Below are 19,090 nucleotides of genomic sequence, written 5' to 3'. Positions count from 1 at the left end.
TTGGGTTAGTATTCACCAAAATCTGAACAGGACCAGTCATATAAGTACTGTGGCAACAAGAGTTGGTCAGAAGGATTTCTGAGGAGAGGTGATAGTGACTACGCTTGACATCAAAAACAGCAGTGGAGAATGACATCAAGAATTCCTAACAAAACTGGATTCAATGGGAATCAAGTGAAAAACTGCTTTGTTTGGAGTCATACCTGGCATAAGGAATAATGGCTGCATTTGTTGCAGGTATTCAATATTCGCCAATTGCCTGGATGAGCGCAGTTTCAAATACACTTAAGAAGCTCGACACCATCCAGGACAAAGTATTCTGTATAATCACTGCCATATCCATATTCACTCCCTTCACCACCCAAACACATCTACAAGATGCACTGCAATAACGTACCAAGGCACTTATGGCAGTCCCTTTCAAATACATGACCAGTACATTTTGAAGGAAAAGGCAGCAAATGCACAACAACATTACCAATTGCAAGTTCTTCTCCAAGCCATACACCCTCCTCTCTTGGAAATATATCAGATTTCATTCAATGTTACCAAATCAAGTTTCTGGAACTCCTTCAAACAGCACTGTGAGTATACCAATAACAGATAGACTGTAGCTGTTCAAGCAACCCACCACTATCTTCTTAAGGACAATTAGGGATGGATACCAATGCAGACTTTGCCATTGACACACAGATGCCATCAAAGTATAAAACAAATTAGAACTGTACATAGATGTTCACATTCCATGAATGAGTAAAATAAACAAGTGTGTAACATGAGCAGCAGATTCGATACATTATTTAGATACGTGGATTACTTTATTTCAAACAATGTATTTCAGCTGCCAATTGATATTGAAGATATATTGTTTCGAATAAAGGGAGGAATTCAGTTGGAAGGAATCATCAACAAAACAGATGGTGAGTAAATTGCTTTAATATTTATGTTAATCTGGTCTACATTATCAATACAGACTTTCCTATCATTGAATAAGTTAGCATGCATTAAGCAATGAGATTTTCTGCCCTAAAATTTTGTAAGACAAGCTCAACAATTTTTTTTTGTCATCTTGATTTTGTCCTGTTGAAATTCTCAATACTTCTGTTGAAATTCATTCCCTAGGAAATAGCTATTTTTCAATGCATGTAGTTCACACGCCATGATTTAAGAAAAGTTATTTGTGAAATGTCATTTGCAACATTTGCATCACAGGGTGGTTGGGAAGGGGTTTGACACGCTTGCCTTCATTGCTCAAACCATTGAATATAGGAGTTGGATGCCTTCTTGAGGTTGTATAGGACATTGGTGAGGCCTCTTTTGGTGTACTGTGTGCAGTTTTGATTGCCCTGTGAAAGGAAGGATATTATTAAACTGGACAGGGTTCAGAAAACAATTACCAGGATGTTGCTGGGAATGGAGGGTCTGAGATACAAAAATGGACAGGAAATACTGCGAGTTTTTTCACTGGATCTGGATGTTGAGGGGTGACCTTATAGAGGGGCACAGCTAAGGTGAATGACAAAGGTCTTTTCATGAGAATGGCGGGGGCATATTTTTAAGATGAGAGATTAAAGATTTACAAAGGATATGAGGTGCAACTGTTTCTACACAGAGTGGTTCATATGTGGAATGAACTACCAGACAAAGTAGGCCAAGCACAGGCAGGTGGGACTAGTTTAGTTTGGGAACATAGTCAGCATGGACTGGTTGGACTAAAGGGTCTGTTTCATTGCTATATGATTCTAAGAGTCTATGACTATAAAATATGTCTTTATCAACTGAGTGACTTCTCAGAAATCTTACTGCCCAATAATAATACTATGAATATTTTACTTCTATTTCTTGGTTGCATCTAATCATGCTATTGTCTTACTTAATTGACAATATTCTGGATCAATGCTAGCAGAGACTGGCCACGATCTGATTCAGGAGAAAGTGAGGACTGCAGATGCTGGAGATCAGAATCGAAGAGCGTGATACTGGAAAAGCACAGCCGGTCAGGCAACATTCGAGGAGCAGGAGAATTGATGTTTCGAGCATAAGCTCTTCATCAATAATGTAGCTTGTGGCCCAAGGGGGTTGAGAGATAAATGGAATGGGGATGGGGCTTGGAGGAAGGTAGCTGGGAATGTGATAGGTAGATGAAGGAGGGGGTGAAGGTGATAGGTCGGAAAGGACGGTGGAGCAGATAGGTGTGAAGGAAGATGAACAGGAGGACAATTCAAGAGGGAGAGGCCGAGTTGGAAGGTTGGATCTGGGATAAGATTGTGGAGGGGAAATGAGGAAACTGGTAAAATCCGCATTGATCCTGTGTAGTCGGAGAGTCCCAAGGCGGAAGATGAGGCTTTCTTCCTCCAGGCGTTGAGTGGTTAGGGTTTAGCGGCATCCAGGAACAGGACCTGCATGTCCTTGGTGGAGTGGGAGGGGGAGTTAAAGTGTTCAGCCACTGGGCAGTGGAGTTGTTTAGTTCAGGTGTCCCAGAGATGTTCTCTGAAATGATCCGCAAGTTGGCGTCCTGTCTGTCCAATGTAGAGGACCACATCAGTTGCACCAGATACAGTAGATGACATTGGTAGAGGTACAGGTACAGGTTTTGCAATTCTTCCAGTGGCAGGGCAAGGTGCTGGGAGTGGAGGGTGAGTTGGTGGGCGGAGTGGACCTAACAAGGGCGTTGTGGAGGGAATGGTCTCTCCGGAATGCTGACAGGAGTGGGGAGGGAAATATATATCTCTGGTGATGGGGTCTGTTTGTAGGTGGCAGAAATGGCGGAGGATGATGCGATGGATCTGTAGATTGTTGAGGTGGAAGGTGAGAACCAGAGGGATTCTGTCCTTGTTGTGATCGGATGGGTGGGGTTCAAGGGCGGTGGTGCAGGAATTGGAGGAAATGCACTGGAGGGCATCATCAACCATGAGGGAGGAGAAACTGTAGCATTTGAGGATGTTCTCTCATAGAACTGATCCTCCTGGGAGCAGATGCAGCAGAGTAATGCTTGCTTGTTAAATTCTGTTGCAGTGTCACAGCGTTTGGTTTGGCGCACAGTTAATATTTCAAAATGCCCAATTTGCCATTTACATAGCTACATGAGAATGCGAGTTTATTAGTACAGACATTACTGAAAACATATTCGAGGCATAACTGCATTTACAACCTTCTTTTCTTTATCTTCATTGAACTCAGAAGAAGGAATTAAAGCAGGCTTTAAGGAAGCCATGAATGACCTGTTGTCTAAGATAGATTCAAAGGCTTTCGTCCTGAATTTTCTTGGTAGCCCATTGTATATGTGGCCCAAAACCCATGCCAGTACACATCCAACACAACTGCAAGAAGAAACTCAGTGCAAGAACATCTTAAACTATGTTACGTAAGTAGTAGAAAGAAATGTATAAATAAATAAACAAATAAATAAATACATGGATAGACCACTTAGACAGGTTATAAGGAGAAATTACTTTTTTAAAAATGTTTTTTCATGGGGTGTGGGTTATTTTGGTAAGGCCAACATTTATTGTGCATCCCTGGTTACTCTTGAACTGAAGACTTGCCAGACCATTTCAGAGGGTAGTTAGAGTCAACTACATCCTTCAGTAAGAGAGAGATGAACCTGTGGAACTCTCTACCACAGGAAGCCATGGAGAATTAATCATTGAGTACGCTCAAGTCAGTAATGACATCAAGTGATGTGGTGAAAGTGCAGGAAAATAGAATTGAATTAGATCAGCCATGACCTCATTGAATGGCAGGGCAAGTTTACGGAGCTGAACACTGTTCGCCTGCCTGTATTTCTCATGTCTCCATGAATCTGGTAAATACCACCTTACTCCATCAGTCAATGTTCTTAGTTCCAGTACACACTCTACAAGGACTTCACTAAAGTGCACAGTGCGTTTATTAAAACTTAATAATAGGAATTTTGTTTGAACATATCACCCTTAATTCTATTCTTCCAGATTTGAGCTGTGTCTGGAGCTAAACAATATTCTCAGTAATATAATAATAAAATAATGGGCAGGTGTTTACAAATATAATTCAGAAGCTAATAGAAATAACTTGAGCTTATTTATGATAAGTAGAGAGAAGGTCATCACTTAGCTTCTGACTTTTTTTGAAATATTGATACTAAACAAACCTAGTAACTTGCTAATCACTAATTATGAAGAAACCAAAGCAGAATTGCTAGACTTTATTTGATGTTTCCTCATCTTGGCCATTAAGATTCTTTATGGAAAAGCATTTACCTAGGCTTTAAATTGTTCATCAGCAATCAATATAATCTATGCCTGGTGAGTAAGGGTTCATTACATTGTTTCACTTTGAGATAAGAACAAATGAGTAGAACTCTGTTTGTATTGACATTTTGAGTACTCACAGAATCATAAAATTATTACAGCTCAGAAAGAGCATTTGGCTAATCATGCCTGCACTGACTCTTCAAATAAGCATCATTATCTATAGCCAATGTCTTGTTTGGTCCCCATATCCTTGCACATCATTCCTTATCCAAACAATTTTCCAATGCCCTCTTGAATGCCTCAATTGAACCTATCTCCACTAAATTTCCAAACTAAGTATTTCATACCCTAACTACTCGCTGTGTAAAAAGGTATTTTTCTTACATCACCCTTGCTTCTTTTGCAAACCACTTTAAATCTATGCCCTCTTGTCTTGCTCCTTTCATGGGCAGGAGTAGCTTCTCCCTAACTGCTCAGCCTGCTCATGATTTTGAAAAGCTCTATCAAATCCCCTCTGAGCCTTCTTATCTCCATGGAGAACATACCAACTTCTACAATCTATCCTCACAACTGAAGGTTCACATTTCTGGAACTATCCCTATAAATTGCTTTTGCACTTTCTCCAAAGTATTCATATCTCTCCTATAATGTGGCACCCACAACGATACACAATACTCCAGCTAACGTCTAACAAGTATTTTGCACATTTTCAACATCACCTCCATGCTCTTGTACCTCCATGCTCTTGTTCCCTATGCCCCTATTAATAATACCAGAGATATAGTATCATGCATTAACTGCTTTCTCCATTTCTCCTGCCACCTTCAATTCTTTGTGCATATGTACATACAGGTACCTCTGCTCATGCACCCCCTTTAGAATTGTACCACTATTGTTTTTTAATGTTCTACCTATCAAAGTACATCACCTCACACTTCTCTCCACTGAACCTCACCTGTCACCTATTCACCCGCACCACCAACTTATCAACGTCTTTTTGGAATTCCACACTGTCCTCTGCAATTCTTCGAGGTTTTGTGTCATCTGTAATCCTTGAAATGGTGCCCTGCACATCAAGATCCAGATGTTAATATATATCAGGAAAAGCAAGAGTCCAATGCTGGCCTCTGGGGAGCTCTACGACAAACCTTCCCTTAGCCCAAAAATATTCATTACTCTCTGTTTTCTAACATTCAGGCAATTTTGTATCCATATTTCAACTGTCCCTTTATACCAAAACTAATAACTTCCCTCACAGTTCTGTTGTGATTTTATTTGATTTGATTTATTACTGTCATATGTACTGAGATACAGTGAAAAGAATTGTTTTGCATGCTATACAAGCAGATCACACCAGACAAAGTGCATCAGGGTAATAGAACAGAGTGCAGAACATAGTGTTACTGCCGTACAGAAGGTGCAGAGAGAGAGGGAGAGAGATCGTCATTAAAATTTGTGAGGTCCATTAAAAGGTCTGAGAGGTGACCTTATAGAAGTTTATAAAATCATGAAGGGCATGGATAGGGTGAATAATCTATGCCTTTTCCCCAGGGTAGGGAAGTCTAAAATTAGAGGACATAGGCTTAAGGTGAGAGAGGAGAGATTTAAAGGGACTTAAGGTGTACGTTTTTCATGCAGAGGGTGGGCTGTGTATGGAACAAGCTACCACAGGAAGTGGTGGAGGCTGGTACAAAATGTAAAGGATATCTGGGTGGGGACATAAATCGGAAGGGTTTAGGGGGAAATGGGCCAAATGTTGGCAAACGGGGCGAGATTAATTTAGGATATTTGGTTGCTATGGATGAGTTGGACTGAAGGGTCTGTTTCCATGCTGTACAACTCTGTGACTTGATGTAATGCCTTTTACAACCTTAGATATCCCATTTTATAGCCATTGAAAGCTTTTTAAAGTGTAGTCAGGTCATCACTGTTGTAAAATAGGGATGAAGGTAACACAAATCCAATTTAATTTGTCCTTTGTTATGTTCAATACCACTCCTGAGCATTAAAGTTCTGATAAAGCATCACAGTTGCTTTGAACTTGATTAACTCTGTTACAGGAATTTTGTAGAATGTGTTATATATCTTGTAAATTCAGTCTCTTCATACAGTATTAGATCAGCAAAACAAGCCTTTGATGGAGAAAATTAGACCTATAACCATGCAACCTGCATCCCAGCAGTGCACTAGTCCAACGTGTGTGGTCTGTTTATTCTGATGGACTGAACAAAAAAGAAATCTGGAGTTTCATATCTTTCTCATATCTTTTGTATGAATAGAACTGAAGATGTTTGAATAGTCCTGTCTCTGTCTTGTTTAATTCATTGATGTCAATATGATAGTACCAGATACCAGAATGTGAAGAGTCAGGCTCTATTTCTGTCCTACCTTATCAGTTTACAATTTTTGTTTCAGGCCAGAGGTCAGTGACTTACTTAAAAAGGCTTCCCAACAGAAATCGTTAAAGATTTTACCTCTGGTAGGCATGTAGATTTTATAACTTTTGCATTGAAACATTTTTTGCTTTTACAAGTATTTCTGATGAGACACTGTGTAATGACATAAAGGAACAGCAGTTGAGAGTGTGGTGCTGGAAAGCACAGCAGGTCAGGCAGCATCTGAGGAGCAGGAGAATCGACGTTTCAGGCAAAAACCCTACATCAGGAACCATCAGGCCGCAACATTAACTGAACGGATCAGTGCATCCAATTCCTTGTTAGTTTCATTTATAAAGAAAAATTAGGCTGACTGGAGGCTTTGTAAGCAGTATTTATTTCCCATTGATCACACACTGATCATGTAGCTTACGTCTCACAGTTCCCTGAAGTTCAAAATAATCACACTATTTCACCTCAATCCATGAGACTTCACACAATCTAGTATCAAAGTTAAGGATTCCCAGTGGTTCTCACCTCCCAACTCAGAGGCTAGGTCTGGATGAGATGCTGTTCTTAGGGTTGATGCAAACTCAATGGGCCAAATGGGTTCTTTCTGCACTGTGAAGACTCTATGATTCTCTATCCACTGTCCTGTCACCTCTATTGGTAGGTCACACTTACCCCAAGGATTGTTATGGATGGTACTGTTTCAGATATTGCTTGTAATGTATGACTGACTGAGTATAACTATGCAAGGATGTTCCTTGACTATGCAACAATTCCCCCAATTTTGGCAGTAATTCCCAGGTACTAGTGATAAGGGCTTTGCAAGATTGACTGGGTTCTGTTGTGCCTAATGATTGTGGCAATGGAACGTTGTCCATCTGCTTTCATTATTCTTATAAGACATGTTGTCACTTTTAATCCAATTGAGTGGCTTGAATTTAAAAGGGACCTAAGGTGTACCTTTCTCATGCAGAGGGTGGGGAGTGTATGGAACAAGCTACCATAGGAAGTGGTGGAGGCTGCTACAAAATTTAAAGGATATCTGGGTGGGGACATGAATTGGAAGGGTTTAGGGGGAAATGGGCCAAATGTTGGCAAACGGGGCCAGATTAATTTAGGATATTTGGTTGCTAAGGATGAGTTAGAGCCATAGAGTTACAAAGCATGGAAATAGGCAGGTGGTTAATCGTCAATCACATTGCTTTGATTTTAGATTCACATGGAGGCAGTTTACAATAGGACAACAGTTTTACTTTCCTAAAAGACATTAATGAATATGATAGATGGTGAATTCTCTCTGGTTGGAGAATGTCATTGTCCAGTACTTGTATGGTTAAAGTATGCTTGCCACTTAGCCTAAAACTATTTTCTTGTCCAGGTCTGTCTGCATAGGTCCAGAAGTGTCCAAGGTAGTGAATGGTGCTAAACAATATGTAATCATCAATTCTGATCTTATGATGGAATGATTAATAAATAACAAAGCAGCTAAAGATCCTTAAGCCAAATGTACTATCCTGAATTCCCCCAGCAATGTTCTAGTACTTAGGCTTTTAGCTTCCAACTACAAATATCTTCTTTTGTGCTAGATCAGATATCAAACAAGCGGAGTTTTCCCTGATTCCCACTGAACTCAATTTTGCAAGGCTGTTTGATTTCACAATGTGCCAAAATGTTACCTCAATGTTAAGTCTCTAGATCATTATACCATGCATAAAGATTACTAGTCCAGCTACATAAACAGTAATATTTCCATTTTTTTTGTTTTATTCCTTGAAAGTGTGCATGCAGGGAGATACCTGAGATAGAATAACAGTTCTACAGGGGCAGTCAGCAACATCATGTTAGAGCAAGACAGGCTGACTTGTTCCTGTTCACTGACTTGTCAGTGAATAGAACAAAGCAAATTCATTCATTCAGGAAGGAAGAGCAAAGAAATGTCAATAAATATGCCCCTTTTCGGCATCTGCTCAGATTACAATTAATGTTACTTTCTTGGAACACAAGGGGAGGACACTGGTAGTATATTTCCCTTTTCTAATGGTAAGACGTGTGCTCTGCCATATTATTAGATGAGGCAAAAGTGAGAACTGCAGATGCTGAAAACCAGAGTTTAGATCAGAGTGGTGCTGGAAAAGCATAGCAGGTCAGGCGGCATCCGAGGTGCAGGAAAATCAACGTTTCGAGCAAAAGCCCTTCATCATTCCTGTGTTTTTCCAGCACCACTCTGATCTAAACATATATTATTAGATTACATTAGTCTGGTGTTCAAAAGCACACCAGCAATATTCTTTGTTATGGGAAGGATGTTATTAAACTGTAAAAGATCTAAAAACGATTTACAGCGAAGCTACTAAAACTGGAAGGTTTGAATTATAAAAAGGGCTGGATAAGCTGGGACATTGTTTTCCTGGAGCATAGGAGGATGAGGGTGGCTCTGTAGAGATTTATAAAATCATGAGGGGCATGGATAGGGTGAATAGCCAAGGTCTTTTCCTCAAGGTCGGGGAGTCCAAACCTAGAGTGCACAGGTTTAAGATCAGAGGGGAAAGATTTAAAAAGGGACCTGAGGGGCAACTTTTTCACACAAAGGGTGGTGCGTGTATGGAACGAGCTGCCAGCGGAAGTGACAGAGGTCGGTATAACCATAACAGATATAATTATAAAAGATATTTAGACAGGTTCATGGATAGAAAAAATTAGAGGCATATATGCCAATGCAGACGAATGGGACTAGTTCAGTTTAGGAACCCTGGTCAGCATCAACAAGTTGGGCCAAAGGGCCTACTTCCATGCTATATAACTCTATGGCTCTAAGTTTCAAATACTTTTGTAGATTAAGGGCCTGCCTTCCAGTTTGATTATCTGAGTGATTCACTTGTTATCTGCTGACCTTATGTTCGCAGACTATTTAGAAGTTGCCAACCTTATAACTTAAAATAAATCCTGTAATAAATCCTGTATAACTATTTTTAACTTACAGAAAATAGTAAACATGGAGGTGCAATTTCAGATAGCACACCTTGGTACCGTTCAACAAATGGTTGTCCAACACAATAAGATGTCACGTGGGCACTTCAAGCTGACTCTTCCTATCGATACGCTAGTATTTGCAAAACCAGAGGAACCATTGGGAAAGTATGTATTGTCCAAAATGCTGAGTGATTTCTGAATTAATTTACTATGTTAGCAGTGCAATAATGTAGTTGACGGTCATCAATACTTGTTGATAAGATATTTCTTAACACAGTGCCTCCATAATCTCTTTAGCTAAATATTTTAATGATGCTCTTGTTTAGTTTCATTCTGTGGCTTATGCTAGATACTTTGCGCCAATGGAATGCCTTCTCTGGAAAGACACATCTCCATTTCTTTAACATTGGCATTTATTGAAATACATTTTGGAGAATTTTAAGTTTGCTCTAACTGCTGTCGGCTGACTCCTGAACATCTATGTTTATCTATATTTTCAATGTTGAAGGTGAAGTGTGAGATCCATTTGAAAACCCCCAGCAAAGATTGACATATATCGACAAACCTCCTCCTTCAACTTTGGAAAGTGTGGTCTGTAATCCAAAGAAACACAATGCACTTATTATATTTAGACATTTTAGAAGTTCTTCTTGAAAAAAATGGCATTGTTAATAACATGCTAACAGCTTAAAAGAAGACAGAATTTTTCTGACAATTTTTAAGATCCAGCATCAGCTGAAAAGAAGTTCAGTGACCTCATGACTCTCTCAGGGTTCCCTCATTGCTCTTTATTTTTGGTTTGGTTTTTAAAATGATTCCCAAGTAAAGATCATATTACATTTACCTCTTTTCTTTTTTCGAAGTAGTTTGAAGGGAGCCAGTTTCTTTCTTAAAGAAACTTGCAAATGCTGAGTAGAAGTACAGCACATTTGCCAAATGTATCAAGTGAATGTTTTGCATTCTCCCTGTCTACTTAGTCCAGAGCCCTCATGACTGTGAACAACATTATCAAATCTCCTCTGAATCTTACCTTCTCTAATTCTGTTGGTGGTAATGCTATGACTAGAGAACTGTCAGTCACTCGATTGGTTGCTCACAGCATCAATGAAATCATTGATGTACCAAGTATCACTCTCTTGTCTGGAATTGGAAAAGTTTATGAATTTTGCTTCCAATATCCACCTCGCACTACAAACCAACCGACTCCCACAGTGGCCTTGACTATATATCCTCATACCCTGCTTCCTGTAAAGACTCTATTCCATTTTCCCAGTTCCTCCATTTCCACCACATCTGTTCTGCTCTCACCCTATCTCTTCCCTCCCACAATGATAGGGTTCCCTTTGTCTTCACTTATCATCCCATCAGCATCCTCATCCAGATGATCTTTAACCACCATTTCCACCACCTCCAGCAGGATGCCACCACCAGACACATCTTCCCCTTCCCTCCCTTGTCAACCTTCTGCAGGGACTGTTCCTCTTGGACACCCTAGTCCACTCCTTCTTCACTTCCAACACTCCCCCCAGCCCCATGGCACTTTCCCCTGCAACCGCAGATGGTGTAACACCTAACTGTTTACTTCTTCCCTCCTCACCAACTTCCAGACACATCTTCCAGGTGCTGCCGTGCTCTACCTGCACTTTGCTCAATCTAGTCTACTGCCTTTGCTGCTCACAATGGGGTCTCCTCTACATTAGGGAGACAAAGCATAGGCTGGGTGATCATTTTGCACAACACCTATGTTCTGTCTGCAATAAAAAGCCCTGAGCTGCCAGTTGCCGCCACTTTGCTCCCTGGCCAATGTCTCTATCTCAGGCTTGCTGCAGTACTCCAGCATAGCTCAGCGCAACCTGGAAGAACAGCACCTCAATTTCTACTTGGGGACTTTTCAGCCTTCTGGTCTCAATTTAAAGTTTAACAATTTTAGGGCTTGAGCACTTTTTCCCAAGCTTCCCCCCAACCCTACACACCAGGTCTTGTTATCACATGGCCTTCTATTACACACCACTCAATGTTGGCCACAATAGTCCCTATTAGCAGATATTCATTCTCCTAGGATGACCGTTATCCACTCCTTTGTCGACAACTGTGTTTCTCTCTTTTTGGGCTCTATCCCCACCTATCCTTTATTCCTTAACCCATACCGCCACCCGATCTTCTGCATTAAAAAACAACTTTTTCCTCGCTACAATCAGCTCTAAAGAAGGGTCGCTGGGCCTGAAACATTAACTCTGATTTGTCTCCATAGATGCTGCCAGAACTGGTGAGATTTTCTAGCAATTTCTGTTTTTGTTTCTGATTTCCAGCACCCGCAGTTCTTTTGGAATTTTAACCAAGGCATAAGATTGCTGAAGGATCTGGGCATCAAGTGACTGATGATGGGAATGGGATTTCAAGAGATGTCAGTCATGTGGGAGGAGACAGGGAGATCTGAAACAAGAGAGTCTGTCAGCGGGAACAACACTTGCTGATGCCCTCTGCTGGGCACCAATTATCTAAAACTGAGGGACCTTTTCTTGAAAATGCACATTAATTTTTGACAGAGCAGTTTGCATTGTTTCATCACACAGGGTGAGTCCCTTGGTCACTCTGGATTTCGTCCTTGACTCCTCAAAGACCCTATATCTCTCTCCAGCATGACCAGAGCCATCCCCTTCCCTTTCTATCTCTAGATGCATTGGAATAGCCACGAGGTTTGTGCTCTTCTGCATTAAACAGTATTGAAATTCAGCTCTAATTGTATCAACTGACCATTTTGTTTTGACCTATTCATTTAATTTCAACCCTGACTTTTGTTTTCCTGGGCAGAATTTAACGGGACCTTCCCATTGGTGTGCAGATGGCAGCAGGCAATAGAATATCCCTGTTGGCTATTCCATTGCTCTATAAATCACCCTTGACCTATAACAATCACCAAAGGCAACCTATCCACTCTCATCTCAGTTGAGATCTGCAAGTGTTTAATTAATACCCAGTTAACGGCTGTACCCATCTGACTTCAATTTTCAGGTTATCTTGAGGCCAGAGATGATGATAGACCTGGTAAGTTGTGTTGTTTAGGCCTCAGGAGGAAAAAACATCAGTACATAGCTCATTGGCCCTCATACCCCATTGGGACTCCCCCAGGGTCTCCAATTTTTGAGTGCTCCATTTAATCCCTTACTGGAAATATAGGTTGGAAACGCTTTGAGGTGGAGCCTCTTCTTGACTAAAGGGTAGAAATCTGCACAGTGGCTCAGTAGTTAGCACTGCTGCCTCACAGCATGAGGGACGTGGGTTTGATTCCATATCTCAGGTGACTGTCTGTGAGGAGTTTGTACATTCTCTCCGTGTCTGCATGGATTTCCTACAGTTTCCTCCCACAGTCCAAAGATGTGCAGGTTAGGTGAAATGGCCAAGCTAAAATTGCCCATTGTGTTCAGGGATGTGTAGGTTAGGTGCATTAGTTAGGGTAAATGTAGAGTAGTAGGGGAATAGGCCTTGATGGGTTACTCTTCGGCGGGTCATTATGGACTTGTTGGGTCGAAGGGCTTGTTTCCGCACTGTAGGGATTCTTCTAAAAAAAAACCAATTAATGGCCAGCAGGATGTTAAATGGCTAAGTGGTGGCTGGCACCAGTGAGGATGTGGTCAGAAACACCAATAACGATGAATTTCTGACCCCCTCCCCCATCCCACTACAAAGCTTGATCGGATGGCTGAGCTCTTTGAAATGCAATTCAATCATCTGGTTTCCTATTACAAAGCTGAAAGATACATTTGAGCTCGGGGATAATTTCAGATACTTAAGGTATTCGACTCTGGAGGTTTTGTTCATGCAGTTGTGAATGGAATCTCATCATGAACATCTGGCTTAATTTCAAAGTTACAAATGGGTTCAGCTCAGTAAGGCTTAACAGTATCGTCTTTCCATAAAAATATTTGCAGGATAGACCTAGCATAGTGGTTTGGAAATAAGCATTGTTTTCACATTGAGGAGACCCTTCATCATATTATCTGGCACTACCACAATGCGAAATTTGATTTCTAACAGATCTAACATCTTAAAACTGGGACAGCAGTACTTCCTTGAACTAGAATCTGCAATATCATGGAGAACATCTCCTGAATGCTAACATTACTATCAAACTAGGAGTGTGCAAAGGGCATGCCAGAAGCAGCAATAGGCATACCTAAAATTCAGGGTATCAACCAGGTCAAAATACGACACTGGATTAATTCACTTGCAAACAGTGGAAGTATGATACAAAGCACAGAGCTAAGAGATCTCGCAAACAACTGATCTAAGTTATATAATCCTGCCACATCTGGTCATGAATTTTTGTAGATAATTAAACAAATGGCTGTAGGAGGACGTGACACAATGATCCCCATCCTCAAGGAGAGATTTGATGAAACATACAAGATTCTTAGTGGACTTTATAGGATAAATGTGGAAAAGTTGTTTCCCTTTGTGGGACATTCTAGGACCAGGCCAGACCTCCTCTAAATATTTCAAGAGGGTAGCCTGACCCTAACTTTCCTAGTTGTTTTAAGCAGGTGTAAGGCAGACATTCCAGGAGTGATGCAGCTGGTCAAACCACTCAATTTATTTACAGATTACCGAATAAAACAAAGCAAAAAAGAACGAGTATAGAATAACAACCTATCTGAAAACCCAAGCAACTCTGTCACAAATTAATGATGCTGTTCAAATTTCCTGCAACATCTCCATAAACACCCGCTTGGCAAAAAAGGTAAAATTAAACACAGGTTCTTACATAAGAGATGTCAGAGAGAGAGAGTCAGCCAGAACACCTTTGTTGAATCAGGGAACTGCTTTACCCAGCAGCTTTCTTTGACTAGCATCTTCAAAACTAAACCAAACTAGAACAAGAAAAATCCCTGAACTGAGAGAACTGACCAATCCCCTTTCATTGCACAAGTGTTTTCTACAAAACCTGAAAGCCTTTTCTGATTCTTGACACAGGTAGCATTTGTTAGCCATTATTAAAGTAGCCAGTTCAGACAGTTTGGCATCTCTGCCTTTATGACCTCTCTCTTGAAAAAAAAAAGATAGAATAACATTGTTAAAAGAGCTGCATTGTCACAGGTGTAATCTCAGAATAAGGATTTGCAAATTTAGTACAGAGATGAGGAGGAATTTCGTCTCTCGGACGGTTGTGAATCTGTGGAATTCTTTACCATAGACAACTATTGAGACCAGTTTATTACGTATATTCAATGCTGAGACAGACATTTTGTAAATCAGTAAGGGAATGAAGGGTTGTCGGGAAAGGCAAGGAATTAGTGTTTAGAATTATCAGATCAGAAATGATCTCATTGAATGCGAGAGTACTAAAGACAAGGGTGAAGACTCATAGCCATATTCAACCAGAAGTGCCAAATGGATGATCCATTTCAGCCTGATCTTGAGGACCCAAGCATTACAGATGCCAGTCTTCAGCCAATTTGATTCACTTCACAGGATATTAAGAAATGGCCAAATGCATTGAATACTACAAAGATTGTAGGACTAAAGACACCAATATTGTGTGCAATTCTGGTCTCCCTGCTGTAGGAAGGATGCTGTGAAACTTGAAAGGACTTAGAAAAGATTTACATAGATGTTGCTAGGGTTTGAGCTACAGGGAGAGGCTGAATAGGCTGGGGCCGTTTTGCCTGGATCATCGGAGGCTGAGGGGTGACCTTATAAAGGTTTATAAAATCCTGAGGGACATGGATAGGGTAAATAGGCAAGGTCTTTTCCCTGGGGTAGGGGAATCCAGAATCAGAGGGCATAGGTTTAGGATGAGAGGGGAAAGATGTAAAAGTGACCTAAAGGGCAACTTTTCACACAGAGGGGAGTGATTGTATGGAATGAGCTGCCAAGGGAAATAGTGGAGGCTGGTACAATTACAACTTTTAAAAGGCACCTGGATGGGTATATGAATAGGATGGGTTTAGAGGGATTTGGACCAAATGCTGGCAAATAGGACTAAATTAATTTAGGATTTCTGACCGGCATGGACAAGTTGGACTGATTCTGGCAATAGCATTGAATACTTACACTCCAAACTAATTGTGCTAATGGTAAAACTGTTCCAGTATAATTTCAAAAATGGCATCTAACTGGGAATATCGAAATTTGCACACCTATGCACCCTAAACCAGGACAAGTCCAACCTAACCAATTACTGCTCTACTATCAAAGTGATGGAAGGGGTCACTGACAATTCTATCAAACAATACATATTCAGCAATAACCTGTTCATTGACATTTAATTCCAGTTCTGCCAGAACCAGTCAGCTCCTAACTCATAACAGTTTTGATTCAAACATGACTAAAAGAGCTAACTCAAATGACGAAGTCACTATGGCCACATTGAATGGAATATGGCATCAAGGAACTCCAGCAGAACTGAAATGAATAGGAATGAGGGGGAAAGCTCGCCACTTGTTGGAATCATACCAAGAGCAAAGAAAGATAGTTCAGGTGGTTGTAAGTCAGTCATCTAATATCAAGGTAATTGGTGCAATGATTTCTCAGGGTAGTGTCTTAGGTTCAGCCCCCAATTTGTGGCTTTTTAGATACTGAAGGAGTCGATGTCCACATGCGGTAAGACTTGGACAACATCAAGGCTTGAGCTGATAATGTCAAGTAACATTCACATTTTACAAATTTCAGACAAATCATCTCTTTTCTCACTAGTGGGATATGCTTATTGCTCACTGGCCAGCATTTATTACTTACCACTATTGTCCTTGAGAAGATGGTGATGAGCTGCCTTCTTGAGCCGCTGCAGTCCATGTTCTGTAGATAAACCCACAATACCATTAGAAAGGGAATTCCAGGAGTTTTATTGAACGATAGCGAAGGAATGGTGACATATTTCTAAGTCAGGATAGTTAGTAGCTTGGAGGGGAAGTTGGAGGTGGTGGTCTTCCTGTGTGTCTGCTGCCCTTGTCCTTCTAGATGTAAGTGGTTGTGGGTTTGGAAGGTGCTATCTAAGAATTTGTGCAGTGCATCTTGTCGATAGTACACACTGCTATTGCTGAACGTCAATAGAAGAGGGAGCAGATGCTTGTGGTTGTAATGCCAATCAAATGGGCTGCTTTGTCCTGGATGGTATCAAGCCTCTTGAGTGTTGTCAAAGAAGTTAGAATCTAATTATTTCCCTTGATATTTAATGGATTACCATTGCTGAATCCCTTAATAATATTATTCCAGTTTCTTGATAATATCCCTGAGCTAGTTTCCTGATGAAGGGCTTTTGCCCGAAACATTGACTGTCCTACTCCTTGGATGCTGCCTGGCCTGCACCACACTCTCGACTCTAATCTCCAGGATCTGCAGTCCTCACGTTCATCTGGTTATAAAGCATACCAGGTCGATGTTCAGGTGATACATGTTCAAATCCCACAATAGCAGAAAGTGACATTTGAATTCAATAAAAATTTGAAATTAAAAATGAAATTAAGGAAAACTAAATTAATGGCAATCTGGTTCACAAACATACTGTAAGGAAGGAAATTTGCCATCCTTACCTGGTCTGGCCTATGTGACTCCAAACCCACTGCAACGTAATTGGACACTTATTTGTCATATGGGTAAATTGCAGATGAGTAATAAATGCTGAATAGGTTTTTAAAAACACATTGACCTGAAATAGAACTGGACTAGCCATATGGAGAAAATGAGGACTGCATATGGTTAGTCCCGAGTCGAAAAGTGAGACATTTCGATTTGAAGGGCTTGTGCCTGCAATGTTGATTCTCCTGCTCCTCGGATGCTGCCTGACCTGTTGTGCTTTTCTAGCACTACACTTTTAGACTCTGGACTAGCCATATGCATATGATGCCTAGATCAGCAAGTCAGAGGCTCGGTAGTAACTTAACTCCTTACTCCTCAAAGCCTGTCCTTGGTGTACAAGATAACTCAATATTATGATAGAGTTCAAGAGTACTATACAGGGTGGATACTGGGTATGATGAGAGATTGGAAGTGGCATGTCATTATTCATAAGCCACTGAATGCAAAAATACAGGTGAATTAAGTAATTCAGAAGGTAAATAACTTATCTTTTTTTTACAAGAGGTTATGAGTACAGCAGTAAAGAAATCCTATTGCACTGGATAAAGCAATGTAAGACTGTACCTGGAGTTTTATGAACAGTGCTTTGCCTCCATACCTGTGGAGGATTACTTGCCATAGATAGGGCAACAAAGACTGATCCCTGGCAAGGTGGAGTTTGGAAATGACAGTATTGGCCAATGAGGAGAGATTAAGGGGACTATCTTATTTAGAAGAATGAAAGATGATCTCATTAAGGCATACAGAATTCTGACATAAGTATATAAGGTAGATAGATTCAAGAATTACTTTTTCTTCTAGACGATCCAGAATCAGGGTAAGTGCCTCAGAGTAAGAGAGAGACTATTTTGGACTGAGTTGAGGAGTAATTTCTTCACTTAGAGGCTGGTGATCTTTGGAATTATCAACCCAAGAAGGTTATGTAAGTTGTGATTGTGAATATTCAGTACAGAGGTTAATAAATTTCTACATATGGGAAAGGATATGTTGTGATTGCTGCAGGAAAATGGCATGGAGGAGCAGGCTCAAGCAACTGAATAGCCTACTCCTCCTTCTATTTGATTTTTTTTAGATTTTTTAGATTAGATTTTTTAATATTACTTACAGTGTGGAAACAGGCCCTTTGGCCCAACAAAACCAGAGCACCCGGAGGAAACCCACGCAGACACAGGGAGAACGTGCAAACTCCACACAGTCAATCGCCTGAGGCGGGAATTGAACCCGGGTCTCTGGCACTGTGAGGCAGCAGTGCTAACCACTGTGCCACCGTGCCGCCCCATTTGCTATGGTCAAATGAGTGGATGTGGAAGGTGAATGTCGGGGACAGGGTTTAAAAGGAGCACAAGGGTCTTGAGGCATGAAAGGTATGTAAGGAGAGAGAAGTGAGAGTAAGGAGAGAGAACTGACCTGAAGTCCTAGTGAATGACAATGGGGCTTTAAGCCTACCTACCATCCACTTGCACCTCAAGCCTGCTGTGGGAAGCATTGTCCTTATTCCAGCCCTTTCCATCAGGAATATGCCATAGACAGCATTGCAGGGTAGGAGGTGAGGTCATGACATTGGGAAAAAGCTCAACCTCCATGAAAAAAATCCAGTTCCTGGTATCAAAACCTGCCTTTTTTTAGATAGGTATAGATGGATTTCAGAAAACATGGAAATTCTGAAAATCTAAAATAAAAGCTGCAAGTATTATAAGTTGTAAGTACTGCCATCAACGTTTTTAAAACATATATTCTTAAATGAATTCCGGTTGAACTTTGAAGTTGAGGAATTTGATAGAAAAATGAGGGAAAATAAGCCATAAAATCCCTGTTTACTGATTCTAAACGCTTTAAATGTTTCTGGAGAGAGCGGCAGCTTTTAGGGAAACTAAATGCTTTTGTACCCAATTTTGTGTTGAGATAAAATAATTTTTTTCTTGTCAAGTA

At 40.6% G+C, this 19,090-nt stretch overlaps 1 protein-coding gene across 1 annotated transcript in view; it reads left to right on the top strand.

Annotated features, from left to right (window-relative positions):
- The first annotated feature begins 9,608 nt into the window (after nt 1-9,608).
- LOC122556142 (ufm1-specific protease 2-like) overlaps nt 9,609-19,090 on the top strand; it is a 48,535-nt gene continuing 39,053 nt past the window's right edge. The window contains exon 1 of the mRNA XM_043702637.1: nt 9,609-9,751. Within this exon, the coding sequence (XP_043558572.1) occupies nt 9,609-9,751 (143 nt within the window). The remainder of the gene's footprint in view (nt 9,752-19,090) is intronic.

Source organism: Chiloscyllium plagiosum, chromosome 2, assembly GCF_004010195.1.
Source record: "Chiloscyllium plagiosum isolate BGI_BamShark_2017 chromosome 2, ASM401019v2, whole genome shotgun sequence".
NCBI classification, from domain to species: Eukaryota; Metazoa; Chordata; class Chondrichthyes; order Orectolobiformes; family Hemiscylliidae; genus Chiloscyllium; species Chiloscyllium plagiosum.
This window is presented reverse-complemented; position numbering and strand designations above follow the sequence as displayed.